At 42.3% G+C, this 17,934-nt stretch overlaps 4 protein-coding genes across 11 annotated transcripts in view; 3 read left to right on the top strand and 1 right to left on the bottom strand.

Moving 5' to 3' along the window:
- The window catches only part of LOC112493737 (probable cytochrome P450 6d5), a 2,067-nt gene extending 1,262 nt beyond the window's left edge, over positions 1-805 (top strand). The window contains exons 3-5 of the mRNA XM_025080585.1: positions 30-167; positions 260-597; positions 665-805. Of these exons, the coding sequence (XP_024936353.1) occupies positions 30-167; positions 260-597; positions 665-669 (481 nt within the window). The 3' untranslated portion in view covers positions 670-805. The remainder of the gene's footprint in view (positions 1-29; positions 168-259; positions 598-664) is intronic.
- Positions 701-1,284, top strand: LOC112493740 (cytochrome P450 6B5-like). Its single transcript, XM_025080593.1, has 3 exons — positions 701-911; positions 993-1,136; positions 1,229-1,284. The coding sequence occupies exons 1-3, from the start codon at positions 701-703 to the stop codon at positions 1,282-1,284; spliced, it is 411 nt and encodes a 136-aa protein (XP_024936361.1).
- Positions 1,285-1,400: 116 nt separating this feature from the next.
- LOC107263260 (probable cytochrome P450 6a14) lies at positions 1,401-3,219 on the top strand (the record flags this gene model as incomplete). Its single annotated transcript, XM_025080583.1, is given in 5 exon segments — positions 1,401-1,741; positions 1,834-2,171; positions 2,249-2,485; positions 2,565-2,816; positions 2,895-3,219. Coding segments are annotated over 5 exon segments (1,332 nt in total), but the record flags the coding sequence as incomplete, so codon positions are not given.
- A 694-nt stretch (positions 3,220-3,913) lies between these two features.
- Positions 3,914-17,609, bottom strand: LOC107263258 (thrombospondin type-1 domain-containing protein 4). Of its 8 annotated transcripts, none has more exons than XM_015730252.2 (14): positions 17,505-17,609; positions 15,328-15,672; positions 9,482-9,629; positions 7,577-7,743; positions 6,665-6,764; positions 6,534-6,582; positions 6,253-6,389; positions 6,051-6,180; positions 5,738-5,981; positions 5,473-5,673; positions 5,252-5,413; positions 5,005-5,181; positions 4,717-4,939; positions 3,914-4,658 (listed from the first exon to the last, which is right to left on the bottom strand). In XM_015730252.2, the coding sequence occupies exons 2-14, from the start codon at positions 15,367-15,369 to the stop codon at positions 4,522-4,524; spliced, it is 1,917 nt and encodes a 638-aa protein (XP_015585738.1). In that variant the 5' UTR covers positions 15,370-15,672; positions 17,505-17,609; the 3' UTR covers positions 3,914-4,521. The 8 variants fall into 8 exon arrangements, with proteins under 8 accessions (XP_015585738.1, XP_015585741.1, XP_024936346.1 ...); XM_015730255.2 differs by having other exon boundaries at positions 6,253-6,374; XM_025080578.1 differs by having other exon boundaries at positions 17,449-17,548.
- Positions 17,610-17,934: the final 325 nt, after the last annotated feature.

Below are 17,934 nucleotides of genomic sequence, written 5' to 3'. Positions count from 1 at the left end.
GGTGAAACGTGGAAGAATTTGCGCACCAAATTGACACCGACTTTTACGTCTGGCAAAATCAAGCAAATGTTTCCCATTGTGAACCAATGCGGCGTGGAACTTGGCGATTGCGTCGAGAAGGTTTTGAAAATTGACGAAACTGTGGAAATTAAGGATATCGTGGCGAGGTATGTATTATTCGAGGCGATTCAATAATTTGTACAGTAGTTCTTCTAGTATCGTCTGATAATTATAAGAAGTGTGACGAATTTCTGCACAGATATACCACTGACGTCATATCGAACGTGGCTTTCGGTTTGGAAACCAACAGCTTGAAGGAACCGAACAACGAATTCCGAAGATGTGGGCAATTGGTATTCGCATCTAGACCATTGATGTCTATGTTATCTTTTTTTATGCCGAGTCTTTTGCGCATATTGAAGATGTCAGTTACGGACATACGAGTTATCAATTTTTTCACAAAAGTATTTAGTGATACAGTCAATTACAGGAAGCAAAATAACATTAAGCGGCACGACATGTTGAACATGCTGATGCAGTTGATGGACAAAGGATACGTTGAAACTGACGACGCGAACGAAATTCCCAAAGGGAAAGGTAAGAGAGTTGTCTTTATCATTTTCTTTATAATTAGAACTTATTGTAACTTTGTTTAGTAACTCAGTTTGATACAGCAGTAAACGATAGCAAGAAGCTGGAAATGACGGAAGCTACGGCCCAGGCCTTTGTCTTCTTTATAGCTGGTTTTGAGACTTCCTCGTCTACCGTGACGTACTGCATTTTCGAAATGGCCTGTCACCCAGAGATTCAAGAGAAGGTTTACATAGACATAGACCAAGCATTGAAGAAACATGGCGGCCTGACGTACGACAGTTTGGCAGAGATGGAATATCTTTCCCAGGCAGTAGACGGTTGGTCCTTGAATCTAGGATTGGGAAGATATTCATTTTTCGAATTTTTAATTTACTTTAATTTTTTTTTCTTTTTTATAGAAACTTTGCGGTTATATCCCTCAGTTCCGATACTGAATCGAGAATGCACCAGGGAATACGATGTGCCTGGAACCAACTTGCACATTTCAAAAGGAGATGCAATAGTCATTCCAGTTTTGTGGAAATTAAGGATATCGTGGCGAGGTATGTATTATTCGAGGCGATTCAGTAATTTGTACAGCTGTTATTCTAGTATCGTCTGATAATTATAAGAAGTGTGACGAATTTCTGCACAGATATACCACTGACGTCATATCGAGCGTGGCTTTCGGTTTGGAAACCAACAGCTTGAAGGAACCGAACAACGAATTCCGAAGATGTGGGCAATTGGTATTCTCATCAAGACCACTGACGACTTTGTTATCCCTTTTTATGCCGAGTCTTTTGCGCATATTGAAGCTGCCAAAGCATCGACAATCCCCGTACTTTGGCATGTTTATATCAATTAATCCAGCCTTGGTGATCAATGATCCTGAGATCATTCGTCACGTCCTGACGAAGGACTTTTCCCATTTCCACGACAGAGGAATATATGTGGATGAGAAAGTTGATCCACTTTCCGGACATTTGTTTAGCCTTCCCGGTGAGAAATGGAAGAATTTGCGCACCAAATTGACACCGACTTTTACGTCTGGCAAAATCAAGCAAATGTTTCCCATTGTGAACCAATGCGGCGTGGAACTTGGCGATTGCGTCGAGAAGGTTTTGAAAATTGACGAAACTGTGGAAATTAAGGATATCGTGGCGAGGTATGTATTATTCGAGGCGATTCAATAATTTGTACAGTAGTTCTTCTAGTATCGTCTGATAATTATAAGAAGTGTGACGAATTTCTGCACAGATATACCACTGACGTCATATCGAACGTGGCTTTCGGTTTGGAAACCAACAGCTTGAAGGAACCGAACAACGAATTCCGAAGATGTGGGCAATTGGTATTCGCATCTAGACCATTGATGGCTATGTTATCTTTTTTTATGCCGAGTCTTTTGCGCATATTGAAGCTGCCACATACAGACACACGAGTTACCAATTTTTTCACAAAAGTATTTAGTGATACAGTCAATTACAGGAAGCAAAATAACATTAAGCGGCACGACATGTTGAACATGCTGATGCAGTTGATGGACAAAGGATACGTTGAAACTGACGACGCGAACGAAATTCCCAAAGGGAAAGGTAAGAGAGTTGTCTTTATCATTTTCTTTATAATTAGAACTTATTGTAACTTTGTTTAGTAACTCAGTTTGATACAGCAGTAAACGATAGCAAGAAGCTGGAAATGACGGAAGCTACGGCCCAGGCCTTTGTCTTCTTTATAGCTGGTTTTGAGACTTCCTCGTCTACCGTGACGTACTGCATTTTCGAAATGGCCTGTCACCCAGAGATTCAAGAGAAGGTTTACATAGACATAGACCAAGCATTGAAGAAACATGGCGGCCTGACGTACGACAGTTTGGCAGAGATGGAATATCTTTCCCAGGCAGTAGACGGTTGGTCCTTGAATCTTGAATTACGAAGATATTCATTTTTCGAATTTTTAATATACTTCCTTTTTTTTCGTTTCTATAGAAACTTTGCGGTTATATCCCACACTTCCGATACTGAATCGAGAATGCACCAGGGAATACGATGTGCCTGGAACCAACTTGCACATTTCAAAAGGAGATGCAATAGTCATTCCAGTTTCGGGTATTCATAAGGATCCTAATATATATCCTGATCCCGAGAAATTCGATCCTGAACGTTTTAGTAAGGAAAATAAAGGAAAGATTCACTCACACGCTTATCTTCCGTTTGGCGAAGGACCAAGGATATGCATTGGTGCGTGGCGAAAATATCAAATTTTTTCAAGAACTGTTTTCCTTCCTAAAATATTAACTGTTCTTTGTTATTTTTCAGGCAAAAGATTCGGCTTGATTCAAGCGAAAGTAGCCTTGGTCAGTTTACTGTCTCGATTTCGATTTTCCACAAACTCAAAAACGGAAATTCCAGTGAAGCACAGTCCTGGAACTATTGTAATGTGTCCAGATCACGGAGTAAATCTGCGGGTCGAAATGCGATAAAGGATGGTAACCTTACCTAACCTCCGACAACTTGATCATAATGGCACCGTGGATAAACCTTTGCCAAGTTAAATGTCATTAGTGAAGATGTCATTAATTAAATGCAGAATAACGAGTGTTTTGTAATCTCAATAAAAATATATTCGCAGACTTTGGTCTAAGTTGATGAAATTCTTATTGAAAATTGTACACGATAACACACGTGAAACTTTTCTAAAAATTTCCTATCCAATTGGTGCTTCGTCGTTTACGTGAAACGAATTGATAGTAATTTGACAGGTGGGAGTTGACATCAGTGTGTGATTGTCAATGGGTCATTTAGTTGCAGAAGAATGAAATGCAGTCCGATAGAAACGTGCTGTTATGAATTAGTTACTTTGTGCATAATTTGCCGTGATAATAACCATATTATTGTTCCACGAGTAATACAGCCGAGTAATGCTGAGAAGTCAGCCGCGTCCTTATCGTCGGCCTAGTAGAATAAAATGTTCTTTAAGCATGACTCGTCACTATATGCGAATTGACGTCCCGTATCAGCCAGTAAGTAATCTCAAGTTATGAAAATACTCGTATGAGCAAAGTTATGATAGCTGAATAACATATATAACTGATAACATTATCACTCCTCAGAACGTTTCAGCATTCTTATCGAATTTGAATGCAAACAAATATGGTTCTAGGTTAAGAAAAATTTCTTATTTCAGTTGCGTTTAAGGGGACAAAACAGTGATCGATCAGTCGTCTCGTGCCAAACTGCCCGAACTGCCAAGTGTTGCCAGCAGTCAATTATTTATAAAAACGAAAAACATTCGTAGCTTGGTTTCAAGTATTGCTTAAATAATAATAACAACTACCGAAAAGTATCATATTACGTTTATTACGATAACATGAAAAAAGCGAGATACGTGAAGCTTATTAACTATAACTATGGTAGACATCGCATTAATTCTAAAGTCGACTATTACTGTTATTCCTGAGCGGCATAACATTTATAAAATTCATATTTTTCTGATAACGCATGTCAACATCTTCGCATTCTTATAAGTATTATTAATACTCTCTACTCTAGACTCTAAATAGAAGCACTGCTATGGGCGTAGCGTTAATTCGCGAAACTTTCATTAAATATTTGGTCAATAAACTTAATTTGATTTTTGGGTTATTTTTAAGAATTGGCTCTCGTAAACTGTACTAAATTGGTATTAACAATAGAAAAAATCCAGTATCGAACAGGACTGGTAACTGATGACAACACGAAATTGTTCTTAAGTAAAAATCATAATAAATAATTTTGTATTGCTATTAATAATCGCGTTGCTATTACGAATCACATTTATTCAATATAGAGATCAGATCTCAATCTTATTGTCAAGCACGACAGGAGCTTCGTTCCAAATCGAGTTGCTCCCTAGGTGTTTTAAGTAATTTGAATATTTCTTTTTTACCAGTTATAAAAAGATTTATCATTCATTTTCCTGCTTGGCGCTCGAGCACGAGAGGCAACAGGATTTCTGATAGAATGGATAAGCACATAGTCGAGCCTGCATGACGAGGTTGCAATTTGGAAAATTATCCTTGCACAATGGATTCTCATCCAGACCTGTAAAAAGGACCAGTTAGTGAATGAAATTTAAATTAATTAAACAAAACAATCTGACCGTTCGATATCTCCGGATCGTTCTGAACTTGCATCACCCTGTGCGAATTTTCAACCCCGTACGTGTCCTGATTGCTTTTGCAAGGATACTCGTTGCAAGCTCTGCGCGCTGCAGGACGTTCGTTTTCCGTACAGGATGCATGATCTTGCTCGAACGTTTGTCCGTTTACCGACAGACATTTCACTTCCCTCTTCTGCATCCCTTTGCCACAGGATCTTGAACACTGGAGGAACAAAGCGAATACGTAAATACAATAAGTTACTCCGACGAGTGTTGATCAGCCCCCACCTGTGTCCAGTCCGACGTGAACCAGGATGGAGCACAAGGTGGTCCTCTGCAGGGTTTCTTCAGCTCAGGTTTGCTCGCAGGACAATTCATGTCCAATACAACCCTTAGTGATCCACGCAACATTGTCACACACGCAACCTCCCTTGTTTGTTCACCCAAGTCACAAGTCGAAGAACACTGTAGGAAAAAGGGTTGTGTTTATTCACGATCTTATTACCATGACTAAGTCTCTATCGATTTACAGAACCTGGGTCCAGGGTCCTGCGAACCATTGACCGCTGCAGGCCCTGTCGCTCGAGCACGTTCTCGTAGTATCAGGACGATTCGATTCGTCGCAGGATTCGTTTCTGCTCGAAGTTCCGCAAAAGACTCTCCTGGTCTGTATCCCAGTGCCGCATTCCGCAGAGCACTAAAAACGAAGCAAAGCCTCTAGCAAGACTGGATTCTCACGATTACGACAATATCTACCTTCCGGGACCATTCGGTGAACAGCCATTGGGGCCCATGAAAACCTGAAGAAATTACGTTGCTCGCTGTTGACTTAGTCAAACATGGTCCAGGGTCGCAAGACTCTTGGGCGTCCGGTTTATCATCCATGGAACAAGGACGCCCTGAAGTAATGCAGGTGATTACTCTGTTACGCGTTCCGAGACCGCAGGTCGTCGAGCACTGAAATAAGGATGAGAAATTTCATGGAAGCTCCAGAAAGAGGGACAGTAGGATGGCAAAATACCGAAGACCATCCTCCGACGCTCCAATATGGCGACGGAAGATTCGACTGAGCGATTTTCCCACGCTCGTCGCACTCTGGCATCGTGCAGCTTTCGCTCGTTGGAAGAGTTTTTGGGTCTAGGCAAGCACCGTCGGCTACCCGGATCGTCAGCACGGAATTGACTTCCTGGACGCATTCCAATTCACGTTTACGTATACCGCTCCCGCAACTAACGGAGCATTCGCTCCAGGGTCCACTGCGCCATCTGAACGGATAGAAAAATAATATAATTTTGGAATAATCATTCTTCATTACTCTCGCATATCGAACTCACTTTGCCGGGCATGGCTTGATGTTGCACTTTACACCAGAAGAGGTTGGCTTCTCCAAAGCGTGACATCTTTTCTCGAGCACCTGTACCTGAGTCAGTTCACGGACGCAGATGTATTTTATGCTCTGAACACCTAGACGCAATGAAGACGGTTCATCGTCCGCGTTTCTTAGCCTGGTAAAAAGTTCATCGAAGAATTCCTTACCTCCGCCACATGATTTACTGCACTCCGTCAACCCGCTTGCTTTCCAGACGAACTTCCTCTTTCGGAACCTCCTCGGTGGCGCTGGAGGCTCATCGTGGACCATCGGACTACCTGGCTCTGCCCTGTAACGGTGGAAGCTATCTTGAGCTAAAACAGTCTGTTCGACTGAACGAAGTACGCGGAGTGGAAATTTTCGTTAAGGTCAAAAGAGCAATTCCACTTTGATGAGCTTCTTAAAAATTTTCAAAGCATTGTCCGGGTGTGACATCGCTTTTACTCACTTTCTCTGATGAGGACCTGGCGGCGTGAAGTCGGAAGTCTTTCCCAGGGCTGTAACAGGAAGAGGGTCTCGATAAAGTCGCGTGACAATTAATGCAATTCCTTGCAACTTTCAGGTTAGGTACCTATTTACCTGCGCCGTAGGTCGCTCGAGAATTCGGCTGCAATGGATTCGGACCATGTGGCATTACGTAACGGTAGACGATTCCAGGGTTCGGTTCTTGGTACAGGACCTAAACGGATGGAGAATAATGCAATGGAACCAGGCTAGCAGATCAGATTTATTATTGGATCCGGTTGATGCATCCAACGCGTCATTGACTGCAATGCTAGAAATTCAGCCTGCGCAGTATTGACTGTATGCAATTCTCTGCAATTCTATGCGATGCCGATTTGATTTTAACCAGAGTCTAACCCACTTACTCAATGATACACAGCCAATAGATAGATAGATGGAAATGCTAATACCGGCAGTTTCCAAGGGGCCAATAAACCTTCCGATAGCCTAGTGGATTGGCTGCATTAAATGCATCGCGTCCTTAGCCGCATGCGCGCAGGCGCCTATGCGAATAAAACGACTTCTGGTCCATGCAGATTTAACATGGCTCGCTAAACAAAGATGCATCGCTCTCTCAGCGGCTTCGCTGGAAATTATGATGCATTTCCAAGACGAGTATCGCGGCTCGTTGCATAACTTGCTGAATGGATCCACGTGTGTCTGGTAGAAGACAGGCTCGAGGAATTTGAGATATCGATCGATCGTACGTGAAGCGAGCGATTTATAGGATCTAACAGCGTCCCTCGCGTGCGTTTAACGTACTTGCTAACGAGTTCCACTCTAATTGGGAGTATTCGTTATCAGATAATCGACCACCCGCATTCGTATGTTATTTTATCTCGAGTATCTACGATTCTAGAACATTCACTTTGGCTGGCTGCGACGCCACTCTTTCTACTTGTCAATTTCCTTGTTACGTCTCTGGAAGATTTGCACTTTCCATTCGTCCTGGTTTCTCCACGAGAGAAGCTTTGATCATTTATTTACCATAACGTCAATAGGCTCGGTCAATGGTCCAGCTGCTGCGAAACTCTCCAAGTGCTGGGAACTTTGTCGCAAGTAGACAAAAGTCGTGCCGGCTGCCTCGTACTCGCCAGACCAATTGATGTTGTAGTTACCATTGATAAGGAAGCTGCCGTCCCTTAGCCTTATGGCTGGAACAATTATTACACGAATGACGAATATTTTCAAGGAAAAAATGTGTTTACTCAAAAAAAAAAATTCAAAAAAATTGCAAAATTCTCATTGGCAAAATTCCGTCGACTTCGTGCGATCGCTTGAACGTTAAATATCAACTTGACGAGGAATTAATGCATTTCCCTGAATCCGCATGTAAGCGACAGTGACGTCCATGAGTTCGTTAATCTCGTTAATCCGGCGCGTTAAGAGGACTGAAACGACAGGTAAAGTAAGTGGCTGGCCGTTAGAGGCGCCGATCGATTTGCATATTGCATCGGTGCGTGCGATTAAAGGAGGCTTGGCCGGTCGCCCGAGAACGTGCCGTTCGCTTCACTATTTCTTATTTACTCCCGAGCTATTTGCCTTATCTTGTCGAGCAAGACGCGTTTTCAATCGGTTCGAACGACTGTCGCCCAGGACACTGTCGAAACTCCAGACGCATAACTCAGCATTGCTGCACCGTGTTCTCGAACAAAGTGCCACAAGCTCCCTTTATTATTTTCATGCTCAGCCAAGCAGCGTGGATCGCACGTCGATATCGCGCCTTAAGGGTGACCCACAATTATAATACCATAGCCTGGGTTAATTGTCCGTGAAGCGATCGAATAAGTATGTCGATCGCTTTTACAAGGAAGAGTATACGATCGGAGAGGAAAAACTTAAACAGACCTCAACCGTACCTTATTGGTCGTTACTATAGAAACTCGTAATTTTCTATCGCGAAGCTTAAAGGCGCCCTACCAACTAACCCAGCGGCACGTCGAACCGACCGGTGGGCGTTGACCAATGAAATTGACGAATGGGCAGTTACGACGGTTGCCGCTACGTTAATTCCGTCAATGCGTCTTACATTGAGAGCAATTGCTAACGGTGCATACGCAACGCACTACTTCGAGCTGTAGGAAGCACGTACAACGTCGAGGTCGCTCGAGAGGGAGAGACCAAGGAGTAACCGGCCAAGTGGCCGACTGACCGCCCGTAGAGCTTTCGTAAGCGTAACCTCGCTGATTTCTTGGGCATTCGCCTTTATTTATCGCCCACTTAGGATCCGCGGTGTCGTTAACGAAGCAATTCACTATCCACGTAATATAACGGCTACTCGTTTCAGAGCGGCGCCTTTATCTTGGCAAGTCGCACTCAGCTACGCATAAGACCCGAACGCGAGTGAGACTTTGGGTTGATGCACACCGAGCGACGTATCAGGGAGATCGACCGGTAGCGCAGTGAATCCTTTGGATGAATTTACGAAATTTCTTAAGATCGAAAAAAAAGATTCCGGTAACCGGATGTTTCTCGAACAAGCTCAGCACGTGAGAGGAAACCCATAATGGGCAGGGTCAGTCCGGATTATCGGGATCATTTTTAGCAGTGACTGTAGGAGCAGGTCGTAAAATTTGCTCCTTTCTGACAGGTGCTGTCGGGTAGGTCAGTGTCGTTCATAAATTTGACCAAAGATTCATTGAGGTCGGAACGATCCTTGTCGATCGCGCAGATTTACGCAGGGCTTGTCAACGTTATTTAAACGCACGCGGAAAGCACTCACGGATACACATATTGTAATCATAATGGTACAGGCATATTTAAAATTTATAGCTTGTCGTCTGCTAGGCTCAGCAGCTGCAGCATCTTCTTGCAATTTTCAATTCTGCAACCTGACTTTGGCTACAGCGTATCGAGATGGAGTGACGCAAGGTGGCGGCTTATGTGCTTTACCGAGATAGTTTTGCGTGTGACGTAGTTCCGTTACGTTCAGTGCGGAAGCTCCGCGCGGAATGGTCGCCACCAAATTGTATCCAGGCTCCAATCTCGGCTCCGTGAAAATTCCATCGATCAGACGTCCAGTCCCAATCGTCATTAGATTCTGCAACAAGTAATGTCGTTACTCATGAGGACTGTCGTCTTATGGGTTTCTTGATGCTGGAATTAATTCTTTTATTCGATACTTGTCGATCAGCCCATTGGACGAGAAGCTTGACACGTGATACGCGGGTACTCGTAAAATTTCTTTAAACCGGATCTTCTCCACTGGGGAATTCAGGATCTTAATTTTTGGTTTATTGTAGTTTCGATGCTGCCAATAAACATTATCCTCTGGTGTATCGAACTGATTCGAAGTTTGACTTGCTTACACGTGCGTTTGCCGGATTCATTTTTGTATGGGGCGAAATTCATACGCGTGCTTATGGTTTTAAATAGGAGGAAAAGATTCTTTTGCCAATTGGCGAAGCTATCGCATGACAGCTGTCAAAGAGGACCGTCCCGTGGAAGCTGGATAGCTTTTTTTTTAGTATCTACCAAACAGAGATATATCGTAAAGTACAGAATAAATTGTTGCCCGGGGAATATACAGCCGCTGAAAAGAAATTTGGTAAAGCCTCCGACGAAAAGTAAGGACGTGAGGTGCATTTAAAATGCATCGTAGGCTCTGACTCTTGATACGTATACTAAAATGAAGTGTATGCTAATGCAAGTCCATGAATTAAACCGAATGGTCGAATAAAGTTGAATTTACGCGAGCATTATCGCACGTCGTCTCAGTCAGGCTAATCCGAAATAAATATACGAGGCAGGAATGTCCGCGCGACGCTGGAACGAAAGTAAAGTGCAACTCGGTTAATTCTTTCGTTTATTCTCATGGCAGCTGGATCTCGTGGCAGTGTCCTTCTTTTTATAAATTCTACGTATTTCAGTGACGCGAAACAATTTTTTCCCCGTTTTACTGAAATTGTATATAGTCAGGTCGAGAAAAATAAATTCTGTATACGGAGTCGAGGACCTCATTAATTGTTCAAGCTTTAAAGCCAAAGTGCCCCATCCGGAAAAGTATACAACTTACACCCACGTACTAAGAATAATTGCACTGCAATTCGTGTTTTCACGCGAAACAGTCAATAGAAATAACTAAGGAAATACGCGAAATGACCAACAGTTACGTACGTGCATTCATGCATTGGAGACACATAAACAATAAGAGAACACTCGTTAGGCCATTTTTGTAATTAAAGTTTTAAAAAAATTTTTTTTAAATTAATTTTTATCGCCAGTTGTGTTGGACAGTACCGTAAGAAGTGGTAAGAAGGATCCCTGAGTTACCGACGGGAAACTTCAATTAAAAAACATGACCGAGTGCAGGAGGAACGAAGTGACGAAACGAGGATAGGAAAAAGGGCGGAATACCGTTGCATATTAGTAAGCGGCCACAGGGCAGAAGGCAAATTTGACGAAGCCAGTAGGAGTTAACGAGGTGGGCTTAGGTGTCTCGCGATAAACACAACATCGGCCTGTAATCCAGATTAACGATGTTGAACTTCCACCCCGAGGCATCACATCGTTATCGGCTTTATTTTTGGACTGTTATTTTTGTGAACGACCTTTTACGAGATCGCCACGCGTAACACTTTTCTGAGTGCTTACGCTATGTGGTGTCCGCCTACAAACGGGTATGTATACGTATACATCTATAGGGAAGGAATTCCCTTTGATTTCCTGACAGTCAACATTTTCGAAATAAGATCAGCCACTCCTATCGCTTAGGCTCGTCCTATGGTGTGTAAAAGATGTATATAAAAGAAATAAAATCACGTGGCACAATGCACGTTCACAGTTTCAGCGGGTCTCTTCTTATCTGAGGGCAAACACGTTGTGACATGGGGGGATCCTGGCAACCCACTTGCATTACCGAGTAGACATTAATGGTAAATTTACGAGCGAGCAGTATTTCGTTTCTTGGGACGTTACAAGTGTTGTTCGAGCTACTTGGCATATGCTGGTGCGCCACGTGACGATTCGTAACGCATAAATATTAAATACATTACAATACGGTATAAGAAGATGGAACATTTTTTTATTCGACTTGTACGATTGTATATATATATATATATATATTTATAGCTGGGCGAGGCAGAGTTTGATATGCGAATATCAAAATGTATTGTGCGAATTTTATTTTGTTACCTGAGATTTGCCTTTTTTCCATTATTCCGCCAGAAGTTCGCTCATGCGATATTCATCGAATTATCATGGGCCAAAAGCAAGGCGCGAGTACATTGACATAAGTTGACATCGATCCCAGGTTAATCCAATCAGAACAAGGAGTGTCGCGAAGGGAGTGGCTTTATGTAAAAAAGTCCAATTTAATCGAGCGCGAAGCAACAAGTGTGACGGAGCGCGCGTTGCAAATAGATACTCGTGTAGGACCGTGTGTGAGGTTGAGGAAAATTAAAAAAGGGAGAGTAAAGAGGAATTGGAGAGGGATGAGAGAGAAAAATGAGGAAAGTTGAAAGATTTTTTTGAGTCTACTGCTATTAAGAATCATCGTTCTATGGAAAGATTCATATTACGTGGGATCCCTTATCATTGGTTGAGATTAATTATTATCGTGTTTATCAAAAACTCTGCGAGCTTCCAGCATCGAGTTGAGGCTGAGTGTTTTTCATATAGATACGATGCATAAGATCGTGAGGATCTTAGCATATGATCATTCCATTGAAAGAGTCATCTTTATCAATGATTCCGATGATCGACGAGGAATTTATGGTAAGTTGACAAATCGTGAAGTTTCATTGCACCGCCGCTGGCTAGATGGCAGCACAGTCGCTGCGTCCGACAGAGGAATTAAATGCGGAAGGATCGAAAGTAGCGACGGCGTACGAGAAGTGTCAACGGCAACCATAACCTCTGAGAGATATAAAGAAAAGAAAGGTAAGAAAAGTGGCGACGAATCCTAGGAAACATTGAGAGGGGACGGGAGACAAAGCGTTGCGAGTTGCGTGTAAGGCGTTTGAAAATCATGATGGTAACAAATGGGCCAGCCGTAACAGTACAATGGGTCCGTTTGTTCGGGCCTCCCTCGTTTGTCAAATAGACGATTAGGCTAGTTTTATGAATCGCTTGCCCTCGTATTCTTGCGTTATTAATTGCACTGCCACGAGTTGCATCTAATTGCGTTGCGACCCACTGACCAGTCACAGCCAAATAGCCATAACGCTGCGTTACCAATCCGATTTCGATTGACAAGCACAATTTGTATTCGGTCGTGAGTTCGCCCGGTCTCTCTGTGGCCTTAGAGCAAATAGTAAATCCTAGTCGCAACGAGCTAGCAGTAAGCTCTCGTACGAATGATAATCCTATTTACGAAGTCATGCAAAAGAGAATAAACCCAGGAGTTTATTTAAAAGGTTAAAAACACAAGGGAAAAAAATAGAATCTAAAAGACGTGAAAATTAAAAATCATAAATTGAAGTAGTCGAACGTTAAGGGCGTTTTGAAGAAACTGGACGGTCACGATAATGATTATTATTACGGTAAGGACGGTAGTGGCGCTGGAGTGAACTAAGGTGGGATGGAATGGCGGAATGATTTATTGTAAAGATACTGGCAATCAGTACCACACGCGTTTGTACGTATCCACGTACGTGATCTCCGTACCACATGGCCGCAGCTGCCAAAGGAGGGCACATGCTTTGACAGGAACGAAAACCCGCTGAAGATTTCCACAATGTCCGTACATTAAATAATTACGATTCCATTAATTATTTATATCGCGCAAAGAGACGTCAGCGAAGCAGACTAATAAATTAATTTGTCAGCCAAGTCAAAATACTTTGAGGCTCGTCCAGTCACCAGAAAATATAAACCATCTGCCCAAAGCACGGAGCCACGGTAATTCGGCTCTCGGTTACTTTTTAATAAATAAAACCCAAGTCTACGGGCACTCGACTGATTCCTCAATTTTTCAATGCATTCTACGGCATTATATGAAAAGTAACAAACAGACCGTATTATACGTAGAATCTAATAAGTAGCAAGGATGAACGTTGCAGGCTGGTGAAAGATAGTCCGTTCTAAGAATACGCATTAGCAGCTACGTTAGACGGTAGCTGATTACTTGTTGCTGGTTGCTGGATGCCTTGTGCGCGTTGCCTTCCCGAAGCTGCTTCTACGCGCTTAACCTTTTTAGTTACGTCATATCGCAATAGTCAAGACCGCCGGCGATCAAGACGATTGAGGGTTAATATTTCTCGACAGGCGCCACCTTATATACGTTTCCTATAGATACGCTTTATAGGCCTCGCGCGCACAGGGTGCCACAGATGCACACGCTCCATCCTTACTTACCGAGGAATCTTAATGGATGTTTTCCTTCTTGCGTTAATTCACCCTCTTCTTGCCTGCGCTATTCTCTAGCCTCTGATGCCTGGCACCCATACACATATAAACCTATATACACCGTACCACAATCTTCGTCAGGCCAATCTAACGTTATTCATAACTTTTTCGTAATTTCTTATTTTTACCTGAAGAAGACCGTTACACCAACACAGGGAGTAGTACAGTCATAAAATTCTCTAGCTCACTATATACCTCCTTATCTTATCTGGATCCTGCTCGAGCCACGAAACGGAGCCATCGATTCCAGCGACACCATTCAGAATTATAATCGTTCTCGCAGCGTTACCAACTATCACTATAGCTTCTTCATCGCGATACCCAACGATAGTAAATGGAAGCTCATTGATCAGTCATAGCGTAGAATCGAACTTGATCTCGCTATACCGTGACGCAATAATTACATCGATGTTAGGTCAGCGAGTTGGAAGCTCGTGAATATCATTGATGAAAATTCGTTATTGCCGCAAGTGGGTCTCGACCGTCTAATAGGAATATTGAAAGAACGTAAATTCCTTTGTAACGGCGCTATGCGCGCGATCGTGATTGGGAGTTAAAATTATTGAAGAATCATTGTTATCACATTCTAACGGTACAGACTGATTCAAAACTCAAGGACTCGTCGGTTGAGATCGTTGCCAAGATCGTTCCACACTTTTCGTGCAACGAGGTATTATGATATATATATATATGTATATACGTTCATGGATGAACGTCAGTGAATTCTGCTGGAGAGATGCTGTATCGTGCTGGACCAAATTAATATCACGGATCGCGCGATCGATTGTAACTCATTTCAATTCTAATAAAAAAATTCTTCTCCGGCATTTTTCGATCGGTCTTCCGTTCAAATTCGAAAATGACTACGTAACCACTCACGTGGCTTATTACGTACGTATGTATGTTTACGTACGATGGACGATCCCACGTATGCGATAGGAGTTACGATGGCTGCCGATTTCTTTTTTTTTTTCTTTCCTCGTCTCATTCTTCTTTTAGAAAATTTATTTTGCGAGAAACTTCACCAGTTCGTCGGCGTGTCTAACGTGCGCTGCTACGTGACTCTAAGGGATTGGGATGTATGTTACGTATGTCTACCTTTTTAGACGAACTGTGTGTCTTGTACACATTACAGAATACACTTTCAACGAGAGTTCAGATAAGGGAACGCTCTCTTAAGATTTTCATGCCTTATCTCTCCTTACAACGAAATTGTCTGTTGTTGTAATTTTTTTTACTACCTCAAAAAACGACTATCGTCTTGCTCGAAGATAGAATATTAGCTATTAGAATTGAAAAAAAAATTACATTTTTTCGATTTCTCGTAAATTCTTATCTGCGTATTGTTGGCTTTGCTTATTTGTCGTGTTAAATATAAAATTGTGTCTTACCAGCAGGCAGAGAAGTAACAGTGGGAGAAATAGTCGTTGCATTCTGGAACGATGTCTTCCTTTGGTATTTCCAAGAATTGTCGCACGATCGAGTAGTTTAATGAAAATTTTGATTTTTCATATTTTCTCAAGCGCTTTCACACCGATAAACAGTCCGCGAAGGATCTTTGCGAAAACTTTGGATAAGACCGATGTTCACTCAATTCACATGACTGTCACGTAATTCACTGTACGCCCATTACTGTCAATTCTGGGAAAGCTGACCGATATGTTATCACAGTGTGTCACAAAATGTGACATTCGTTGAGTTCTAGCCAAAATTCAGATTTGACATCCTCGTGGAATCTTGAAAAAAAAAAAATAGAAAACATAAATATAGACACGAGAATTAATTGATGGAACACGTGTCCGGATTTGCGGTGAATAATTGGGCAGCAGCAGGTGCAGCTACGCATTAATCGCAATGCGCATATCTAATCGGCGATTTAATTGACCGGCTCGTCGGGAGGACACGGAGAATCCGCATTGCTAAAATTCCGTTTGGTTGTAATCGTAATCGAATATTCCGTGTCCAAATATTTCTGTCATCCTGACGTAAGATTGACAACTACGATATGTATCCTGTCCGGTATTCCTAGGCTTAAGGTTCGTTCTCACGTGCGTCAGTGGGTACACGTAAAGCGCGGTTGCGAAATTCGTTTGACTCGCTCGCGGAATCCTTGTCGAGGCAATTGAACGCTCGGAATTTTACATATGTACATAGCCCAGGGCTACTTGGGTTCTTCCTCCTTGCATACAACGTGGCACGTATCACGCACGTTGCGTACGTAGACATGGAAATCGCCTTAATGAGACTTTGCTTGGTAGCGTCGCTGTACGTGTAAGCGGTTGGATCTTCCTGTAAGAAAGATGTAGGGATAGGTTGTGGACGGAGCTGGGACTCGTGTAGGAACACGTGGGCGTAGGTGGGAATACCTGGGAATTCGTGATATCGGCCGCGAGCCGAATTGTCCGCTATTTTTAAAATCGACTCCACAAATAACGAATTCCATGAAGAGCGACACCACGCTTCGATAAATTAGTTCTATGTTTACTTATGAACTCAGGAACTGGCCGCGCGCGCCTTTAGTTTATTTTATTGCCACTGTCGTGACAATACCGTGTCGCGCAGTGCCGAAGGCTTTTAAACTCGCCCCCTTTTCCCGCCTTAAACACCCTACCTACACGTATACGAGGCGTGTACAAATATTTTCTTTTTACAGAGCCTATAGCAATACCTAATTTCCCATTTACTTCATTCATATTCTACACTCACGTTTTTTGGTACTAGTTTCTTTTTTTTTTTTCGTATTTTTAGAAAATTACATTTTTCAAATTGCGTGAGGTCGATGCAACTTTACAAAAACATATTTACGATATGTCTTATATTGGACTTTTTTTTTTCAAATTTCATATAAAAAATCTTTATCGTGTCAACGAGAAAAATTAACGGATACCGTATATCCTCGTATATGCAACTTACCTGTTGCATCGGCCTTTCACCTTTGTTCATGAATATCTCATGTTGTCGGGTCAACAAGAAATTGGCAAAGTTTTCATTGTCTCGAGTCTAATGTCAAAATATACATAGACGAGGGAAGCTAATGCACTCGGAATTTCATTGCATCTTCTGCCACGCATCCAAGCATCGCCGAGTTGCGTCTTGATGAGATTAGGGACTCGGTAGATTAATTAAAAAGGCTCCATTAATTAGAGAGCATAAACTCCCTTTAATGAAAACGGGCCTAGCTAATAGCCGGGTCAAGCGTTTGTATAGCGAATAATAAATTAATAAAGTTTCACGCGATCACTGCAAGGCTAATTTTATTTCCAGTGAGACCCGGGAGAATCTCAAAGACACGCAGAGACCGGCGAGTCGTTTCTTTTCCTTCTTCCGACTTCCTTATAAATTATTAATATTGTTATCGACACCGCATTGATTCCGTTTCAGCCGCGATAACACGTATATACAATGGGCCATACACTTCTAATGAATTTTACACGAAAAAGATTCTTCAAATGTTATTTTGAAAATTTAACGACTCAATCGACACTCTCGTGTACGGGAAATCAAGCTGACACCGTTACGTAGCTGGACAGGTATGCGTGACGCAGTATTGTTGGTTCCTTTATCATACCCGAATCTTTGTGAATTTATGGAAGCGAGATAAGAAACCGCGTGCGTCTCATACTTTGGAGAACTCTAATGTAAAACTGACGGCAAGCGTTGAGCGAGCACTGACTTTATAGAGGCTGCGAGTGCGCCAGTGTGGAGGCAGCTTAAGGCGCTACCATGACAACGCGTCACCTGGCATGTACGAGCCATATTTCAGACGAGTGAAATAAGAAAAAAATATCAAAATCCTCAATATCAATAACTAAAGTCCCATAAAAATTGTTACCTGTTCACATAAAAATTGTTTATCCGATAAGAGAAATTTGTTGAAATGTTAATAAAAGAATCGAACTAATGACTGGATGGAAATTTTTCTTAATTTTCAATTAACACTACGCAAGTCAACTTTTTCGTGACTCTGTACTCTCGTGTCAGTACAGAGGGTTGACTAA

This window comes from Cephus cinctus, unplaced genomic scaffold, assembly GCF_000341935.2.
Source record: "Cephus cinctus unplaced genomic scaffold, Ccin1 Ccin1_scaffold0143, whole genome shotgun sequence".
In the NCBI taxonomy this organism is placed as follows: Eukaryota; Metazoa; Arthropoda; class Insecta; order Hymenoptera; family Cephidae; genus Cephus; species Cephus cinctus.
The sequence above is the reverse complement of the archived record's forward strand: the minus strand, read 5'-3'. Positions and strand labels throughout refer to the sequence as shown.